Below are 19,485 nucleotides of genomic sequence, written 5' to 3'. Positions count from 1 at the left end.
TAAAATTTTTGACTGTTGAAATACCATTTCAATATGATGATCATGATGGTTATCATGATGGTGATTAAGAAGTTGATAATGACCTTAATAATGATGATCAGAATAATGATGATCATGATGATCCTAATAATGATGATGATGATCATACTAATAATGATCATGATCATCATCAGTATGATTATCATCATGAAAATCATCATGATAAACATCATGATCATCACGAACATCATTAGTATGATAATCATCATGATCATCGTTAGTATGATCATCATCATGATCATTTTTATTATGATCATCAACAACATCTTGATCACTATCATGATCATCATCAGTAAGATCATCACCATGGTCATCATCAGTTAGATCATCACCATGATCATTATAATGATCATCATTAGTTTGATCAGCATCATTATGATCATCAGTATGATATATCAAGATCATCATTAGTATGATTATCAAAAGTATGATCATCTTCAAGATCATCATCATTATGATCATCAGTATGAACATCATCATGATCATCATTAGTATGACCATCATCAGTATGATCATCATAATAATCATCATCATCATTATGATTATCAAAATTATGATCATCATATTTTTGATCATCGTTATATTTATCTTCATCATCATCATTATTGTTAGTGGTTTCTTTTAATGATGAGACAGTAAGTTATTAGTTGTATTTGATTCAAATAACTATTTATTTAATACGATTAATTAAAATACTTTGGTTAAGTAAATGTGTATTTCCTTCAAAAATACATATTTATTGGATAATATACAAGTAAATGATGTATTTGGATCAAATACATTTTAGTTGATCCAAACACCCTGAAAAAAGGAATCTCATATTTAGAGGAAAAATCTTCTTCTAATATCCTCTCAATTTTTCCTCTTAAAACAAAAATATTCCACTTGAATGTAGAATATTTTTATTCTTTGGTGACTAATAATAAAACAAAACAATTTTTTTGAGGTTCTGATGTCAAAAACATTGAATTACAGTTAAATAAATAAACAAATCTATTAATTAATGTAAGTAATTAACTATAAATCATTAATTATATTTAATATTTAATTAAAGATATTTAATTTAGTGCATGATAATAGCTTTTCTTTATCAGTTTATAACCATAATTATCAAATTATATGCGAGAAGAAAATTCTCTCAAGTGAAGACTATTACTTTTGATACAATATATAAGAGGAAAATATGCATCAAATTAAGAGGAATTCGCTAGAATCAAGATTATTTTTTTTAGGGTGAATAAATTTTTTTTTCAGTGTATCTATTATATCGGGAATAAATTCGTAAACTTTTCTTAACTTACCTTTGTTGATGTCACACAAATATAAAGTTTTTCGAACCATCATTCTAATTTTGTAACTGATGGAAGCTTTATCAAACTTACAGTCAATGACAATCTAAAATATATATTTAAGTTAACAAATATAAATTCACTGAAAAACTTCTCTAACCTACTTCAATTTTTGGTGGATATTTCCAAAAACGAAAACATGTGCTGTGAATTTCTTCACAAGTTGTTCACACAAGAGAGTTTAAGAATATACTGTTCACGAATCTTTCGAGGGTCAGTGAGAAAGGCGAAAAGTAAAAACTATTCTATCCCTACTTCCAACATTTTAGTAGCATAAGGGAAGGTCTAATACGTATGTATTATAATGAAAAAAATAATGCAAAGAACTAAAGATTCACACGTAAAAAATATTTGATGGCCCTGAAAAGGGCCGATTGTTTTAGAGGATGTTGGTAGAAATTTAAGCTTTCTTTTCGGTCTTTTTGGGCAAAAGAACAGCCTGGATGTTGGGAAGAACACCACCCTGAGCGATGGTGACTCCAGAAAGAAGTTTGTTCAATTCCTCGTCATTCCTGATGGCAAGTTGGAGATGACGGGGGATGATTCTGGTCTTCTTGTTATCACGAGCGGCATTTCCTGCCAATTCCAAAACTTCGGCAGCCAAGTATTCCATTACTGCTGCGAGGTAGACTGGAGCTCCAGCACCAACTCGCTCAGCGTAGTTTCCCTTGCGCAAGAGACGATGGATACGACCAACTGGGAATTGAAGTCCAGCTCTGTTGGAACGAGTCTTTGACTTTCCCTTGACTTTGCCTCCTTTTCCACGTCCGGACATTTTTTCGATTTAGTTTAGTAGCAACGTAACGAACAACTCAAAGGTTGGATGACTAATACAAAAATTTCAGTAAAATCGAATATTTATGCACTTCCATTAGGGTCCCCCACCACTATTCCCCTACCTCAATACTTTGACTGGTAGACGTTTACAGCGAGTGCACGAACCAATCACAATGTAGCATAGCCACTGCGACAGAACATAAAAGGAACCCGGTTTGTGGGCCGAGCATCAATTCACTCCGTATTCTCATTGAGTTTACACGTGTTTGTCTCTGAAAATCCAAAATGCCTCCTAAAGCAAGTGGAAAAGCTGTGAAAAAAGCCGGCAAGGCTCAAAAAAATATCACCAAGACTGATAAGAAAAAGAAGCGCAAGAGGAAGGAAAGCTATGCCATCTACATCTACAAAGTGTTGAAACAAGTCCATCCCGACACTGGAGTCTCCAGCAAGGCCATGAGCATCATGAACAGCTTCGTCAACGACATCTTTGAACGTATCGCTGCCGAATCTTCCCGCTTGGCCCACTACAACAAGAGGTCAACCATCACCTCCCGGGAAATTCAAACCGCTGTCAGGCTTCTCCTTCCTGGTGAACTCGCCAAGCACGCCGTCTCTGAAGGCACCAAGGCTGTCACCAAGTACACCAGCTCCAAGTAAATCTAAATCTTGATCTCTCCGAAAACAATCGGCCCTTTTCAGGGCCAACAAATTTTTTTACGAAGGAATTAATTTTTTCTTTAACATTTTTAAGCCAATATTAGTTTATTTTTACCACCATTATATTTTAAATTTCTCTCGATGAAAAGCTATTATTGTTGTAAGGAAATAAAGTGTATAGGTTTCGAGAAAGCAACACCCTTTTTTATGTTGCAGGTCAAAAATATTCTCATGTATTTTATAACAACCATATATACGTGTTATTCTGGAGTAGCCTGCTTTGGGAAAACCCAAAAGAAGGATTAAAAAAAAGTATTTCATATCCGATATTTGATGTTTTGTGTTATTAGTATTTGACTTTCGTTGATTTAGTGAGTCTTTTTTATATCTGGTCAACATGTGTTTAGTGTCCAATGGAAAAAGTTTCTATAGCGTTTCAAATGGTATTTTTTATGTTCTTTAAAAGCTTTATATTTCAGAGGGAAGAAAAGGTTGGGATTGTATTTTCTTTTTGCTATTTTACTTCATTTATAATAATTCTGAGTATAGTGATTATGTTATTGAGATACTCGAAAAGGAATTTGCGAAGAAGGAAATATTTTCACAGAAAATTAAAAGGCATTAAAATAAGCTGCAACGCTTATTATTTTAATCCAATTTTGCTTATTTTAATCCATTTTGGTATTAAAATAAGCAAAATTGAATTAAAATAATAAGCGTTGCAGCTTATTTTAATGCCTTTTAATTTTCTGTGTTATATTAACCATCCTTTTTACGAGTAGCTGGATATTTTCATTGAGCGAGGTAGTGAATATACTGTGTATGATATACTATATGATACAATATACTATACGACAGTATATACTGTCGAAACATGATCTTGAATAATACATTTCTTTAAAAAAAATTTTAAACACCCGTTTTTTGTTTTAAGGCCTCCTAGAAAACAATCCGCAATACTATAATTGACGGATGTGAAATAATAGTATACTTTATGTAAAATAAAAAAAACTTTCTTTTTTACATTTACCTTTTCAATTTTATCAAATAGTTTTTTACCTTCACAGATCAAATTTAATTTAACTCGCCTGGGGATTTTCTTCTAATAAAATCAATTATCAACATAAGACTATCTTTTTGCTTTAAAAACATGTTTTAAACAAAAGAATTCCAAAGTTAAAAAATTTGGTGGCCCTGAAAAGGGCCGATTGTTTTGTAAGATGACAGGAAAATTTAACCGCCGAAACCATAAAGGGTGCGGCCTTGACGTTTCAAAGCATAGACGACGTCCATGGCAGTGACGGTCTTCCTCTTGGCGTGCTCGGTGTAAGTGACGGCGTCACGGATCACGTTCTCAAGGAACACTTTGAGAACACCACGAGTTTCCTCGTAGATCAATCCGGAGATACGTTTCACTCCACCACGACGAGCCAAACGACGGATGGCTGGCTTGGTGATACCTTGGATGTTATCACGCAAAACTTTGCGATGCCGCTTTGCTCCTCCTTTTCCCAAACCTTTACCTCCCTTTCCGCGACCAGTCATTTTTGCAGATAATAAAGTTCGTACGTCAAACTCGAACGAAGAACAAACTGAGAATGCTTTTCCAGGGAAGTGAGAATTATTTTATAACATCGTGTGGCACACATCTCCCACCACAATTTCACTCTACCAATCGTGTTGCTAGTTTCCCCTCCCTTTAGCTGCTTATTGAACAGAAGGGTCGAAAGTCCATAAATACAGCATTTTCCCCGCCGTACATCATTGTTTTGTTAGTCTCCGAACTTACAGCATCGTCATGGCACGTACCAAGCAAACCGCTCGTAAATCCACCGGTGGTAAGGCACCAAGGAAACAACTCGCCACCAAGGCCGCCAGAAAGAGCGCGCCTGCAACTGGTGGAGTGAAAAAACCCCATCGTTACAGGCCAGGAACCGTCGCTCTCCGTGAGATCCGTCGTTACCAGAAGAGCACTGAGCTCCTCATCCGCAAGCTTCCTTTCCAACGTTTGGTTCGTGAGATCGCTCAAGATTTCAAGACCGACTTGCGTTTCCAGAGCTCTGCTGTGATGGCTCTCCAGGAGGCTAGCGAGGCTTACCTCGTCGGTCTCTTCGAAGATACCAACTTGTGCGCCATCCACGCCAAGAGAGTCACCATCATGCCAAAAGACATCCAATTGGCTCGTCGTATCCGAGGAGAACGTGCTTAAGTTTTTTACAACAACCTTCAAAAATGCAATCGGCCCTTTTCAGGGCCAACACATTTTTTTACGTTGAAATTATTTTGGTTTAACATTATAAAAAATAATTTATTAAGATAAATTTGAAGCATTTTTCTTCTAGTTTACAAATATTTTGATATGTTTATGATCTATTAGATAAATTATAACTAAATTATCATTTGTATTTTGTAGAAGTCGTTCACTGGTAAATAAAGTTTATTAAAATTTCTTTAAATTAATGGACGTTTTATGAAAATATAAAATATGGAGGCGTAACCTTTTTTAATATGTTCTAATTGGATATTTGATGTCTAAATATATTTTATGGAGTTAATGATTAGCTTTTCAATTTACTAGAAATTGTAGTTGGATCAACTACAAAAATACTGAAACAACTGCAAAACATCATTCTATCAACTATATTCTTAGTTATTGTAACTACTTTCTGATAGTAAATTTTACTTTTTAAATTGAGTTGAGGAACTATTGTACTAGGCAAAGTAGTTAAATGTTGTCAAATCGATTATATTTTTTTGAGTGCAGTTACATTAAATAATTTAATATGTACTTGTAAATTACAGAATTTATCTGACATATTGCCTCGAAAGAATAAATAAATTTACTACAAAAAATATTAACAAAAAAATGTTTCATCGAAGATAATAGGAGAAAAATTAATTTCCTAAAATTCTGAATGAATTCTTATTTTGATTTAATTGTATGATAAAATAAACAGCAAAGAGCGTTATATAGAGACTAGCGCTATTCGTAATCAATCTACAGACATGTGTAATTTAGCAATTTTTTTGTATTTTAATAAGTTATTTGTTTAAAGAACAAAACAAACCATTACGTAAAAAACAATTTGTGGCCCTGAAAAGGGCCGTTTGTTATCGATGAGTTCTGAAAATGTTACTGTTATATAACATTCCCTCCTTATTTTTTTGCAACCTTCTTTGCCACTGTCTTTTTGGGTTTTGGTGCAGCTTTCTTGGCGGCAACAGGTGCCTTTGCTTTCTTGGGAGAAGCCTTGGTCACCTTAGGCTTGGCAGTGGTAGACTTGGCCTTTGGTGGTTTAGCTGCAACCTTAGGAGTCTTTTTCTTCTCGGCAATAGCTTTCTTGGCCTTGGCAGCTACAGCCTTTTTCGGAGATGCAACTTTTTTAGCCTTGGATGCAGCAGCTTTGGGTTTAGCTGTAGCAGTCTTGGTTTTTGCCTTGGCCTCAGCTTTGGCGACATTCAATTTGAAGGATCCTGCAGCACCTTTTCCCTTGGTTTGAATCAGCGTTTTGTTGGCAACAGCAGCTTTAAGATACTTTCTGATGAAAGTCGCTTGCTTTTCTACATCAACTGCATAAGTACCAGCAATATATTTCTTGATGGCTTGGAGAGAAGAACCGCCTTTTTCCTTCAAAGCTGTGATAGCTGCAACTACCATTTCAGATGCTGGTGGGTGAGCGGCTTTTGTGCGAGGTTGCTTCGCTTTAGGAGTTGCCGCCTTCTTAGGAGTTGTAACTGCGGGTGCAGCTGGAGATTCTACTTTATCTGCCATTTCGAATAAACAAAATATATTTGTTAAAAATTTCAAGAAAAGTTGAATAACTATTCCAATCCTCTCAGCTCAACTGGCAACAGAGAAATGAAAATTTCCACAGGCGATCGATGACTTAGTGAACTACACGGACGGTGAAGAAAGACCACTCCGCTTGTGCGTCACATACCGATCAGAATTTGGGTAACATGTGTACTGTTTTAAAAAACTTCTTTTTAATTTACTTATTAACATTTTTAATTGTGGTTATAAATCACTTTGATTTCAATTGAATACTAATTGTAATTTTAAAGTAAAAGAATAAAAGTTTGATAAATACATTATGTGTCGGTAAAATTGTACATATACCAAGACTATATTTTCTATGCTGTCTCAAATTATTTTGCAAAAATGTTATAAAAACATATTCTAATTACTTTTTTTAAAATAGAGTTTTCTGATCTACACTCCATACTATTAGCTATACTATCAATATATTGTTTGCAATTTTTAAAATTAATTTAGATGGTAAAAAAATATCCAAATAAAAAACCAGTTCAAACTCTACCAATAGAACACTTCCATTACTACTTTGGATTTTATGTACCAGTAATGCAAAAATTTTAAACAAAGTTTTTAAACATCTATAATTATAAAGTCACACAAAAAAACTTATGTCTTTCACCCGGAGTTCTCACTATGGTTACTATATATTTGTAACAAATAATATAATGATTAAACTAGAAAATAAAGCATACAGCAAAAAAATCAATGATACACAAAAAATTAATAAATAGATTACAATAAAAAAAATTAAACCAAATCAATAAAGGGAAAACACAAATGAAATCAAAATAAATTCGGTCCACAGACCATACGTATCATATACTAAAATGCTTTTGCGATCACCGGGGTGAAGTACAGTTGAGTACGGTTAATAATTGGATGGGTGGCCGCCTCGGTGCTCGCTATAGCCCTGGTGTTTTCACTTTGATCGAGATATATCAAGCGGGAAGTTTGACGTCGAGGAAGTGTTTGTACATTTGTAATGATTATCCAAATATACATTCACAACTCGATTATCAATAAACCGGCTGTAGTCGAGAGAGGTTTTCTGTAGTTTTCTTCTCCCCTGGCCAAAAGTCCAGAGAAATGGGACTGTTTCTAATAAAAGTCGGTCTACAGCCGCAATTTTAAAGAGTTTTTGAGTTTAAAGATTTAAATAGACTTGTGACGACTTCTGAGGACATTGTAAAGACCCCTAAGGGGTATACAATTTTATAAATAGTATAACATCCCTTTCCCTATTGATGTAAATGATTTTTCATCCCTCAGGCACAAAGATGGCGCATTTAGATACCTGTCGTCCTGGTGTAAAGCAACACATTTATTCTCCCGTCTGAAAATGGCGTCCATGTTTGCCCTAGAATAAAAATGAACAAAATTGCGCTTATCATCGTGCTCGAGGCTGACTGGGTCCTTAAGGACTATAACTCACGATGTTAAAATAAGCATATCTACCCCCTAACGAAAGAACTACCTCTTCTTGAGCGGAAGAACGGAATTAAAGTACCTAGCGTGGATCTCGTGGAGGTTCCGTCTCCGAGCTAAGTTCCACCTACCGATGATCTAGTAGGTCACACACACTCATACAATAAGGTGCCCAATGAAATGGTGGAACCGGGAACGGTTAGTAACATTCATCTTGGACAGTGTAGGATCCACAGTGTGGAATCCACAGTGTGGAATCCACAGTGTAGAATCCACAGTGTAGAATCCACAGTGTAGAATCCACAGTGTAGAATCCACAGTGTAGAATCCACAGTGTAGAATCCACAGTGTAGAATCCACAGTGTAGAATCCACAGTGTAGAATCCACAGTGTAGAATCCACAGTGTAGAATCCACAGTGTAGAATCCACAGTGTAGAATCCACAGTGTAGAATCCACAGTGTAGAATCCACAGTGTAGAATCCACAGTGTGGAATCCACAGTGTGGAATCCACAGTGTGGAATCCACAGTGTGGAATCCACAGTGTGGAATCCACAGTGTGGAATCCACCGTGTGGAATCCACAGTGTAGAATCCACAGTGTAGAATCCACAGTGTAGAATCCACAGTGTAGAATCCACAGTGTAGAATCCACAGTGTAGAATCCACAGTGTAGAATCCACAGTGTAGAATCCACAGTGTAGAATCCACAGTGTAGAATCCACAGTGTAGAATCCACAGTGTAGAATCCACAGTGTAGAATCCACAGTGTAAGAAAATATAAATTGTTTTTGAAACTGTTTTATGACATGGGTAGCATTTTTGGAGTTAATATTGGTCTTCCTCTACTTGTATCGGGCTGACAATTTTTTTCTACACTTTTCGGTGTATTTTGTGCAAGAATTATTAATAATATAGTTTGCCTAAGAAAATATAATTGTTTTGAAACTTTTTTATGATATGGGTAGCATTTTTGGTGTTAATATTGGTCCTCCTCTACTTGTATTGGGCTGTCAATTTTTTTTCACACTTTTGGTTGTACTTTGTGCAAGAAATTGCAATGAAATCGTCTGCCGAAGACGAGGCCGAAGAAGAATTGAATTTATTTGTCGATTTTACTAGGACAAAAAGTGCTTTAATATGTATGTTTAATATGTATGTATGTATGTATGTTTAATATGTGTTTGTGGATCTCTTTTTTGTTTAGATGATAACTTTAACAGGTTTTAATGGATTTAGATAAAATTTGGTAGGCTTATTTATCATATTAATATCTCAATTCTGACCAAAGGATTTTAAAAAATACTAAAAATAAAGTTTTATCGTCTTGTTTCCAAAATTTTTTTTTTAATCGTAAAAATTTTTAAATAGAAAAATTTAAAGTTATATATAATATAATCGTATTTCTTACGTCAAGACAAATCGATTGGTATATATAAAGTATAGTTTCAATTTAAATTTAAAGAATTAATGAAAGTTAAAAAATCAAAAATGCACATTTTTGCTGAAAAATTTTGTATTTATTTAAATTCAAGTTTAAATATAAAATAATTGTGTTCCTTGCATTGAAACAAACTTATATAATTGTAAATATTTATGTATTATATATTATTTTTTATTAATTTTTAGAAATTTCAGCTAAAATGTGAATTTTTGATTTTTTAACTTCCATTAATACGATTTTTCCTATTGTGGAACCAACTTTACGCCAGCGTTTCATGCAGTCATGGAACGGCTTCTTTAACGGCATGTGGGAGAAACCCACGTGACCTAGTATGGGAAATATGTTTTGCAATATTCCAACTTTCTCTAAAATGAAAAAAGATTTTAGGCTAAAATTTTGAGGGTTGATAGACTTAGGCACATTTCACTGCGCTGTTCTCCTGAAAAAACTTAATTTTGCGTTAAATTGTTAAAAAACTAAGTTTAAAACGTGATATTTTTAAACGAAGATGACAACAAAGATTGCCGCGCATACACATACGTTGCTTGAGTGTGTCAGTGTTCCAGTAAACAGTACCAATTCGAGCAAGTGGCCGCTGAATGAACTATGATAAAACACATTATTTTACTATTTATTAATTTATTTTTATTATTTTTACGTTAAGTGAAGTACCGCCCTATGCTTTGCACCCTCCTTTATCAAGTCTGGAATATTTTAACCATATTGGTTTTTTTTCTTCTTTTTTTATCTAAAGTTTTTAAACTCTCTTTTCCTATTGGTTGGAAAATGCATCACCGGCAATCTGATTGGTTGAAAAATAAAAGAGACAATAAATTCTTTTTATTTTACCGGGTATATAAGGACTATTTTTGAGCCTAGATTTTTAGATTTAATTCAAATCTTGTACTGAATATTACAAGACTTCTCCGCGAAAATAAATCGCTTGTGACGTGACTACAAATTAGGCTGTGTCAGTTCATCGAGATATTTCGAGTTCAAGATATGACGTCAGAGGCCTGGAGGGACAACAAACTAAATTTTTCATACCTACAAGTAAATAAAAAGCTATTTTTTATGTATTTTTAAAAATAATTCAAATCAACGTAGTAATATTTTGCATAAACTTTAATTAAAACACTTTACATAAAACATAAATATAATTTTATATTATGCATTCATATGTACATATCTTAAATAATTTTTCATGTCATTTCCAGAATTTTGCAGAAACATTAAATTTGTACTTTATAAAAGTGAAACAATTTATGTAACATATATTTTTATATTATTTAATTTAATTAATATTTAATTTTCGAGGTCGATCTTTTTTTTAGGAACATTAGCATTTTCGTTATTAATTACATTGTTAATGTTTGAAATGTTTTCTTTATTTACATTTTTTTCAATTTTTGGGCATCCTAAAAAAATAATTTAACAATTTTGTAATGCTTTTACGAAAAAAGAAAATATATCTGACATAAACGTACATTTTCTTAATAACTTTAATTGAACTTCATGTATATAAAAGGTTATATACGACGCATCATATTTTTTAATATATACAAATTATAACTTTTGTATCAAGTCCATATGTATTATTAACAGTCTCTCCAAAATTAAGTGGAAATATATTAATTCTAATATATAAATGTTAAAATTACTTACTTTATTTCCACCTTTTCTACATATGTGACATTACTATCTTAACGTAAACATCGAATCTAACCACACTTTTCTCCGGAAAAAAATTATTCGCAAAAAAAAGTAAACATATTAACTTAGAATAGTGGAGAGTATCAAGTTTCAAAATTCTAGTTTCCTTAAGATTTTCTTTAGAAAAACAAAAAAATGCTTGACACTCTGGGAATGATATTTAGTTTAATTTTTTAAATAATAAATATAAATTATATATATACTACATTTATGTAAAAAATTATGCAGAATTTAATAAACCTACGCAAAAAAGGCCAAAATTTTATTGTTTCTTGTTTTTGTAAGAAAACTAAGAAGGGTGCCAATGACTGGGTCAATTACCCTAAAATGTATATTTTAAGTGGGAATTACCGCAGCAGTAAAAGATTTCAAGTTAGTAAACAAACACCTCTAACCTCAAAATTTATATTTTATCACGAATTCAGAAAATCTATCAATGCAATTGAATCAAATAAATAACAAAAAATTAATTATCAACACATATTTTAATTTTATTATATGTTAACAAGCGTTTTCCATGTTTAAAGTATTGAGATCTGAAATACTGCGATACGCCATCTGGTGTCGACCCACTTGCGGTAGCCATTTTTTATTTTGTCTCTGTCGAACATATGTATAAAGAAAGAGACAAAACAGCAAGATGGTTGCCACAAGTGGGTTCAGGGTTGAGTAGTTACACAAGATTTCGGATCCCAATAAATAAAATTGATGAAAAGGGGAAAAAATTTTCTTCCCCATAAGAATAACATTGTGTCGTCTGTTTGTTGTCCCTCCAGGGCTCTGACGTCACTTCTAGAATCGACTCTGACGTCACAAGTGACAGAGCCTAATAAAAGACGTTTACAATTTTTCAAATTGTTAAAGTGAAATGTAATGTATTCGAACTTTTGAGTTTTACAAAAACTGTTTGATTATTTAACAATTGTGAATTTTAAGGAAAGAACTAATCAACAAATTGTGAATTTTCAAAGAAAAGACTAATTAATAATTGTGATTAATTCAATTACTTACATTTCGCAAGTTTAAATAAAATTGGTTTTTTCCAATTAAATTGAGTGTTTTATTTATTAATTATCCCAAAAGAATAATTATTCAATAAAGACTAAATAAATTTCAAATATATTGGGATCTGAAATACTGCGATACGCCATCTGGTGAGAGCCTTGTTGTGGAGGCCATGTTTTCATTCCGTGTTTCTCTAACATATACAAAAGAAAGAGATAAAAAACCAAGTTGTCACAAGAAGGCTCAGGGGTGGGTCAGTTTCGCGTGATTTCTGATCCCAATTGGAATTTGAAATCAAATTCAGTATAAGGTTATTCAAGTTGGGTGTGGGAAAGCCAAGATGGATGATTGCTGGTGCACAAACATCCGGCCTATCAGCCTATCAGCATTCATTCCCACGAGAAATACGTGGAAATGTGTGCTGATAGACCGGATGTTTGTGCACCAGCTTGGCTTTCCCCCACCCAACTTGAATAACCTTATTTGTTTTCAAACGAAGTTCGCCGTCCAAGGATCCAGCCTGTGATTGGTCTTGCTATTTGGAGCTAACGGAAATCCAGTTAATAAATTCTAGGACGTGACACGATTCAACGTATCAGTCACGCAACGCAAACATTTAGGTATATTGGAGAAAGGCCTTAAAAAACACATTCTCGAGATATCGAAACATTTGTATTACACGCATATGTCAGTTGAAGAACCCAACACTGTTTCATCTCTTCTTTGGCAATTGGATTGGCGTCTTCAAACGTTTGATATGTTGTTTTAAATTTGTTTCTACATTATACATTTAATTTGATATTAGTAAAATTAAAATCATTTATCAACATTGAAGAGATAAAAATGGAGGATATAGGTTAAAACGCTTTTTTATTAAATTACATAATAGTTTGTGAATTTTAATTTCCATTAAAATTTATAAAAATATTGTATATATACCTCATCTTATTTTCTGCAAAAAAATTTTTTAAAGAATTTTCAAAATTGCGCTAGTATTTTGTTTTATTTTGTGTATTTAAAGAAATTCGTGATATATCTAAGATTAAATTTTTACTGTAATTGTTTAAAAATTTTCCCATTAGAAAAAAAAATAATTTTGATAATATATTTTTTTCAAAATTCTGGCCAAATTTTCTAATGAGAGAGAAATTATAATTTCAGCTATACATAATATAATATCATATTTTTATTTTAATTAACGCTGCGTCTATTCGTCCGACTAGACGGACAAAATAATTTTTGATAATTTTGTCGGTCTACGTATATTTTAAGGTCAGAAATGCCCGAAAGTATTCTGCGGACAAAGTCGGGTGGATATAGACGGACGTTTAGACGTTTTTTTGATGTCCGTCTAGTTGAACGTTTAGACACTTTGTTTAATTAATTTAATTTATTTACAAATTTAATAAAAAGCCCAAATAGCACGGAAACTTTCATCAAGTTTGCAGTGCAAGGTTTGAAAGTTTGTAAGGTAAGTTTGCAGCAAAAACTTTCTGCAAACATGCTTAGCAAAATTGTCGAAAAGTTTCAAGAACAATTTGTAGCAAAATTGCGCTGAAAATTTTTAGAAATTTTAAAATGCAAGTAAAAGTATTGTTCAAAATTTTATAACTATTTTGTATTTAATTAAAAAATTTATAAATATTTTTACTTACCTTATCTCGATTTTTAATGTTTTTAAGCCACTAACATTGGGGCTAATAAATTGTACTCAATTTTAAAAATTGTCCATAACAAATATTTTCAAATGTATAAAGTCACTGAGAATAAATTAAAAAAATTTTCTTTCAAACAATTGTTTCGTTATTTCTCCTTTTCTATTATGTGATTTAATTATTTAAATTCAAAAGAAATTGACAAAATAATTTTCCATAAAACTATTAAATATTTATATTTTACTAAAACTTGCATTTTAAAATTTCTAAAAATTTTCAACGCAATTTTGCTACAAATTGTTCTTGAAACTTTTCGACAATTTTGCTTAGCATGTTTGCAGAAAGTTTTTGCTGCAAACTTGCCAAGGGAGGACATTTCAATATTTGCCACAAGTTTGCTGCAAACTTACCTTACAAACTTTCAAAACTTGCACTGCAAACTTGCTGCAAGTTTCCGTGCTATTTGGGAGTGTGATAAAAATTTTTAAAAAGTGATATTTTTTCAGCAATTCAACTACGTAAATTACAATGCCCTTTCACTTGGGACTTGTCTCTATTTAATTACGAAAAATTATATAAAGATACAGATTTATCGATAGATTACTATTTGAAAGAATTAAAATTTGCTGGTCTATTAATGCAATTATATAAAAGTATCGTGAAAGAAGATGTTGATGATGATAAAATCGATGAAAAATTTAAAAAATGTGAAAATTTAGTTCTACAATTTAAAAAGTGAATTATTAGAATATTTTTTTTATTTTTTCAAATTAATAAATTTTTGTCAATAAAAAATTATATTGATTATTATTATTATTATTTTATAGCTTAAAAAAAGAAGTCGCAAAGAATATTTTAAATGGAACAAAAGCTCATTATTTAATGATAAAAGGAAGAATCTCTGAAGTTAATGAAATATTAATAAATATCAACAGTGTTGATGATGAAAAATATTTGAGTATATTAAATGAATTAAAAGCTGCAATTTGGACTACTTCAAATGATTATACTTATACAGCAAATATCGCAATAGAATTTGCAAAAAATTCATTACAATACGATTCCAATAATGCTAAATCGCATTACTTCCTTGGAAAAAATTTAAGAAAACTAAGGAGATTAGTGTCAATTTTTGACGTGCCTTCAGAAGAAGAAGTTGAACATTTTTTAAAAGCATACGATTTAGAAAAAAATTTTGAATTTGGCATTTTTTTAGGCCAATGCTATAAAGAAAATAGAAATAAAGAAAAAGCATTGGAAATATTAATTGAATTAAATGATAATAATATTCAAGAACCATTTTTAAGATTACGATTAGCATTATACTTTATGCAACATAAAGATTTAAAGCGATGTAAAAGTTGCTTAGATTATGCGGAGACTATTATTAAGGACGATAGTATGTATTTGCATTACAGAGGATTATATTTCATGAGAAAAGAAAATTACAAGGTATCTATTTTCATTTTATCAAAATCAAATAAAAAATTCAATCTTAATAAATTATTAATGTCTTAAAATAATATATATATTTCTTTTCATAGAAAGCAGAGGAATGCTTAAAAAAATCCGGTGAACAATATAATTATGCAGCTGATTTAGGCTATGCCAAATGTGTTCGCAAAATGGGCAAAAGATTTGATTTTCCTGCGTATTTTTTAAATTTAATTAATAAATATGAAGATATGGAAATTCACAGACAAAAGGAAGTACTGTTGCACGTTGCTTTTTCGCATTTTAAAATTAGACGAGATATAAGAGAATCGATAAAATATTTTCTTCAATCTTTTCAAATTGAAAGTAAAATATATGATCTTGAGGTAAGAAATTATTATGTGGAAATAATTTTTTTCAACATCAATACAATTCTCTTCAATTTTTAATTGACGGTATTATAAATATTTTTTATTATATAGAAATATCATGATCCAATAACAGAAGAAACTATAAATGTATATCGTTTTTTAAACGATAATTTATTTCCAAAAGTAAAAGAGTATAAAGAAAATAAAACAATTATTCTGCCAGAGGAAATAATTTTAGCAAATGAAAAGTTACAAAAATTTTGTGAAGACTATTCAAAAATATGTAATGAAAGAAGAAAGAAAATTTTAAATCAATATCATGATAAAAATGTAACTATCGATAGTTCTTAATTTAATTTTATTGAAAGAAAGTTATTGTTATGATTTATTCTATTTTCTTTTTCTATATTTTCATAAAAAAATGTGCATTTTTTTAAAAACTAAGCATAAGAAAAAAATATATTTTAAAATTGTTATTTAAAGAATTTAAAAAAAAAAAATTATCTATAAAAACATAGTTTTAAAAAATATATTTAAAAAAAAATCACTGATCACAAAAGGTCAAATTGAAAAACCTCATGAAAAAAGAAATAATCACAAAGAACGTGATTAAAAAATAAAAAACTATATGCCTTTATTTCTATCAAACAAGTAGAAAATATTTTTAATAATATTTTGTGATATGTATACTATAAAATAAACCATTTTGTCAAATAATAATTTTTTTTTTTTTTATTGATAGAGAAGTTTTGTTTCCTATTACAGGGAGTTGATCGAACTTTAAAATCCGTGAAATTCCCTGAATTTTAAAATAAAACATTGAATTACTAAAATTTTGATTCTAAAACACATACAAAATGGTCAGCAATAGAAAATATTAATTTTTGAACAGTTTAGAATTTATAGGTGATTGATTTACCGTCATAAGAAAATATTTTCATTGTTTCTACGCAGGAAGTATAGACCTTGCAAAAAAAGGATTGTAAAACTTGAAAAATAAATAAAATATATTAAGGTTATCAATTAAATATTTTCATCAAGCTTTTCAAATTGAATCATCAATTGATTATCCAATGGAGGTATGCAAAATATAGTATTAAGGGGGTAGTCTGGTATTTATGCCCTTTTTTGGGAACTTATTTCAGGATTTTTTTTTTATTAAATAATAAAATATAATAAAACATTAATATTAAATATAACTAACAAAATCTAGTAAAAAATAATCGATTATAATTTTTTTTCAACACTTCATATAATAAGAATAAAACAATGTAAAAAGATTTGGTGTGATTATATTTTATTTTATAATAAAAAAAAAAATCTTGAAATAAGCTTTCAAAAAAAGGTCTTTAGTTTTTTCCATTATCCATTGCTACATTTTATCTGGCTATATACAATTTTATAAACTCTATAATATATTGGTATAAAATAAATAAGTTAGAAATCTAATAATTGTAAAATATGCAATTAATGAAAAAATTTAGCAAAATTTTGATTAAAATAATTTTTTATTTATCTAAAAATTAATATCCCTTATAACACAGGCACACAAAAAATAAAAAGCTGTTTGGCCGAGACACTACACTAGTCTATTTCCATGTATTTTTTCACGCTGAATCCGAATCCGAAGTCAGAATTATCAGATTGGCTTTTATTTTTGAGATAAACTCAAAAAACTGCTCAGAAAGAAAAATAAAATCAAAAAGTTAAAAAAATTTTTGAATGTCACTGCGATAGTATAATTCCATGTATTTTTTGTCGCTGAATCCGAATCTAAAGTGAGAATTGTTAGATTCGCTCAAATTTTTGAGATAATTGCAAAAAACGCAAGTAACAAAAAACTCAAAATACTCAAAATCAGTTTTTTGAAATTATCTTCAAAATAAAGATTTGAGCCAATCTGTCAATTCTGACTTCGAATTCGGATTCAGCGTGAAAAAATACATGAAAATGCACTATCGTAGTGTTTCGGCAAAAAAAATTATCTGTGCCCCTAATTCAGAATTTTTATCAGTTTTTGGCTATTTTAGATCAAAGAAATTTTTTTTTTGCCGAAACACTACGATAGTGCATTTTCATGTATTTTTTCACGCTGAATCCGAATTCGAAGTCAGAATTGTCAGATTGGCTCAAATTTTGAAGATAATTCCAAAAAACTGATTTTGAGTATTTTGAGTTTTTTGTTACTTGCGTTTTTTTGCAATTATCTCAAAAATTTGAGCGAATCTAACAATTTTCACTTTAGATTCGGATTCAGCGACAAAAAATACATGGAATTATACTATCGCAGTGACATTCAAAAGTTTTTTAACTTTTTGATTTTATTTTTCTTTCTGAGCAGTTTTTTGAGTTTATCTCAAAAATAAAAGCCAATCTGATAATTCTGACTTCGGATTCGGATTCAGCGTGAAAAAATACATGAAAATAGACTAGTGTAGTGTCTCGGCCAAACAGCTTTTTATTTTTTGTGTGCCTGTGTAATTAATTACTATCAAATTTTTGAGTTTTAATGATAAAAAGTCATTTTTCTCATTTGACGTACTGATCGATTTTTTTCAAATTTCTTTCAAAAAAACTACTTTTTTTTACGAAACTTTTAAGCCTAGCACGATAATGGGCAAACAATTTTTACAATATTTTCGGAATTTTTCAAAAAATTTTTGAATTTTTTTAAAAATTATTTTTGGTTTTTTTTATACTACGTACTTTTATGTATTTTGATGCGCTGATTACGAAAATCATAGTGCCAATACCCAAAAAGGTGAAAACCATAAAAAAAGTCTCAAAAAATTTATGGTTTTTTCGTTTATTGGATAAAATATACAAAATTAAAAAAAATGTATTTTAATAAGATCTATAACTTTTGATTGAAAGTTGTTTTTTTTTCATTTTGCATATTTTACCCAATAAACGAAAAAAACCATAAATTTTGAGACTTTTTTTTATGGTTTTCACCTTAAAAATAAAATTTTTGGGTATTTTCACTATGATTTTCGTAATCAGCGAATCAAAATACATAAAAGTACGTAGTTTCGTAAAAAATAGTAGTTTTTTTGAAAAAGTTTTGAAAAAAATCGATCAGTATACGTCAAATGAGAAAAATGACTTTTTATCATTAAAACTCAAAAAGATAGTAATATTGTTTAAAAAAATTTTCGATTTTTTTTATTGAAAAGTACGTTTAAAAACACACATTTTTAAAAAAAAATTTTTTTAAAATTGATGCATTTTTAAGGAAGTTATGATTATAGAAAAATTAAAAGTCATGAAAATTCTTCAAATTTCAAAATTCCATAACTCGAAAATGGCATGCTAAAAAAATTTGAAAAAATTCATGGAAGCTAGTCTCAATTAGTACTAAAAGAATAAAAATTTCAAAAAAAATCGGAGATACAATTGCAGATGGACTTATACTTTGGCGTGGAATACATCATATATATATATATATATATATATACTTTTTTTTACAGAAACACAATGATATTTTCACAGGTGAAAAAATAAACGTTTATCATTTTCTTTTGAATAATGTGTTTCCAAAAGGTAAAAATTACATTAAAAAAACAAAATAATTAATCTTTCGAATGATGTTCTCTTAGCGAATAAAAAGCTGAAGAAAGAAATGTGTGAAAAATATAAAAAAATTAATAAAAAAAAATGATACAATATTTTTTCAAAGTAAAATAGCAATGCATATGGTAAAATTTATTTATTTATTGAAAATATATAAAACTTAATTAAAATAATAATTTGTTTACATTTAAAAATAATTTATTAAAATTGTTTAATTTTATGCAATT

The 19,485-nt window shown here is 30.1% G+C and overlaps 6 protein-coding genes across 6 annotated transcripts in view; 3 read left to right on the top strand and 3 right to left on the bottom strand.

Moving 5' to 3' along the window:
* LOC127289440 (uncharacterized) overlaps positions 1 to 4,440 on the bottom strand; it is a 57,703-nt gene extending 53,263 nt beyond the window's left edge. The window contains exons 1-3 of the mRNA XM_051317373.1: positions 4,085 to 4,440; positions 2,732 to 2,751; positions 2,020 to 2,024 (exon numbers count right to left, since the gene is read on the bottom strand). Coding sequence (XP_051173330.1) covers positions 2,020 to 2,024; positions 2,732 to 2,751; positions 4,085 to 4,367 — 308 coding nt within the window. The 5' untranslated portion in view covers positions 4,368 to 4,440. The remainder of the gene's footprint in view (positions 1 to 2,019; positions 2,025 to 2,731; positions 2,752 to 4,084) is intronic.
* LOC127289434 (histone H2A) lies at positions 1,750 to 2,233 on the bottom strand. The gene has a single exon (XM_051317367.1). It carries the CDS (start codon positions 2,161 to 2,163, stop codon positions 1,789 to 1,791), a length of 375 nt encoding a protein of 124 aa, XP_051173324.1. The 5' UTR covers positions 2,164 to 2,233; the 3' UTR covers positions 1,750 to 1,788.
* On the top strand, positions 2,378 to 2,874 carry LOC127289437 (histone H2B). Its single transcript, XM_051317369.1, has one exon. It carries the CDS (start codon positions 2,451 to 2,453, stop codon positions 2,820 to 2,822), a length of 372 nt encoding a protein of 123 aa, XP_051173326.1. The 5' UTR covers positions 2,378 to 2,450; the 3' UTR covers positions 2,823 to 2,874.
* A 129-nt stretch (positions 4,441 to 4,569) lies between the features above and the next one.
* On the top strand, positions 4,570 to 5,049 carry LOC127289432 (histone H3). Its single transcript, XM_051317365.1, has one exon. It carries the CDS (start codon positions 4,621 to 4,623, stop codon positions 5,029 to 5,031), a length of 411 nt encoding a protein of 136 aa, XP_051173322.1. The 5' UTR covers positions 4,570 to 4,620; the 3' UTR covers positions 5,032 to 5,049.
* Positions 5,050 to 5,916: 867 nt separating this feature from the next.
* LOC127289398 (late histone H1-like) lies at positions 5,917 to 6,666 on the bottom strand. Its single transcript, XM_051317318.1, has one exon. The coding sequence runs from the start codon at positions 6,592 to 6,594 to the stop codon at positions 5,980 to 5,982; it is 615 nt and encodes a 204-aa protein (XP_051173275.1). The 5' UTR covers positions 6,595 to 6,666; the 3' UTR covers positions 5,917 to 5,979.
* A 6,267-nt stretch (positions 6,667 to 12,933) lies between these two features.
* On the top strand, positions 12,934 to 16,036 carry LOC127289423 (uncharacterized). Its single transcript, XM_051317356.1, has 5 exons — positions 12,934 to 13,081; positions 14,387 to 14,615; positions 14,708 to 15,332; positions 15,425 to 15,700; positions 15,797 to 16,036. The coding sequence occupies exons 1-5, from the start codon at positions 13,069 to 13,071 to the stop codon at positions 16,034 to 16,036; spliced, it is 1,383 nt and encodes a 460-aa protein (XP_051173313.1). The 5' UTR covers positions 12,934 to 13,068.
* The last annotated feature ends 3,449 nt before the right edge of the window (positions 16,037 to 19,485 follow it).

The sequence above is a fragment of the Leptopilina boulardi genome, unplaced genomic scaffold (assembly GCF_019393585.1).
Source record: "Leptopilina boulardi isolate dan_hultmark-lab unplaced genomic scaffold, ZJU_Lbou_2.1 LbouV2_408, whole genome shotgun sequence".
NCBI classification, from domain to species: Eukaryota; Metazoa; Arthropoda; class Insecta; order Hymenoptera; family Figitidae; genus Leptopilina; species Leptopilina boulardi.
Note: the sequence above shows the minus strand (reverse complement) of the source record. Positions and strands in the feature narration are given on the sequence as shown.

Bases quoted from the DNA above. Each gene is read 5' to 3' on its own strand.
- LOC127289434 (XM_051317367.1), bottom strand. From the start codon at position 2,163: ATGTCCGGACGTGGAAAAGGAGGCAAAGTCAAGGGAAAGTCAAAGACT.
- LOC127289432 (XM_051317365.1), top strand. From the start codon at position 4,621: ATGGCACGTACCAAGCAAACCGCTCGTAAATCCACCGGTGGTAAGGCA.
- LOC127289398 (XM_051317318.1), bottom strand. From the start codon at position 6,594: ATGGCAGATAAAGTAGAATCTCCAGCTGCACCCGCAGTTACAACTCCT.
- LOC127289437 (XM_051317369.1), top strand. From the start codon at position 2,451: ATGCCTCCTAAAGCAAGTGGAAAAGCTGTGAAAAAAGCCGGCAAGGCT.
- LOC127289423 (XM_051317356.1), top strand. The intron at 15,333-15,424 runs GTATCTATTTTC...TTCTTTTCATAG, and splicing joins TGAGAAAAGAAAATTACAAG to AAAGCAGAGGAATGCTTAAA. The intron at 15,701-15,796 runs GTAAGAAATTAT...TTTATTATATAG, and splicing joins GTAAAATATATGATCTTGAG to AAATATCATGATCCAATAAC.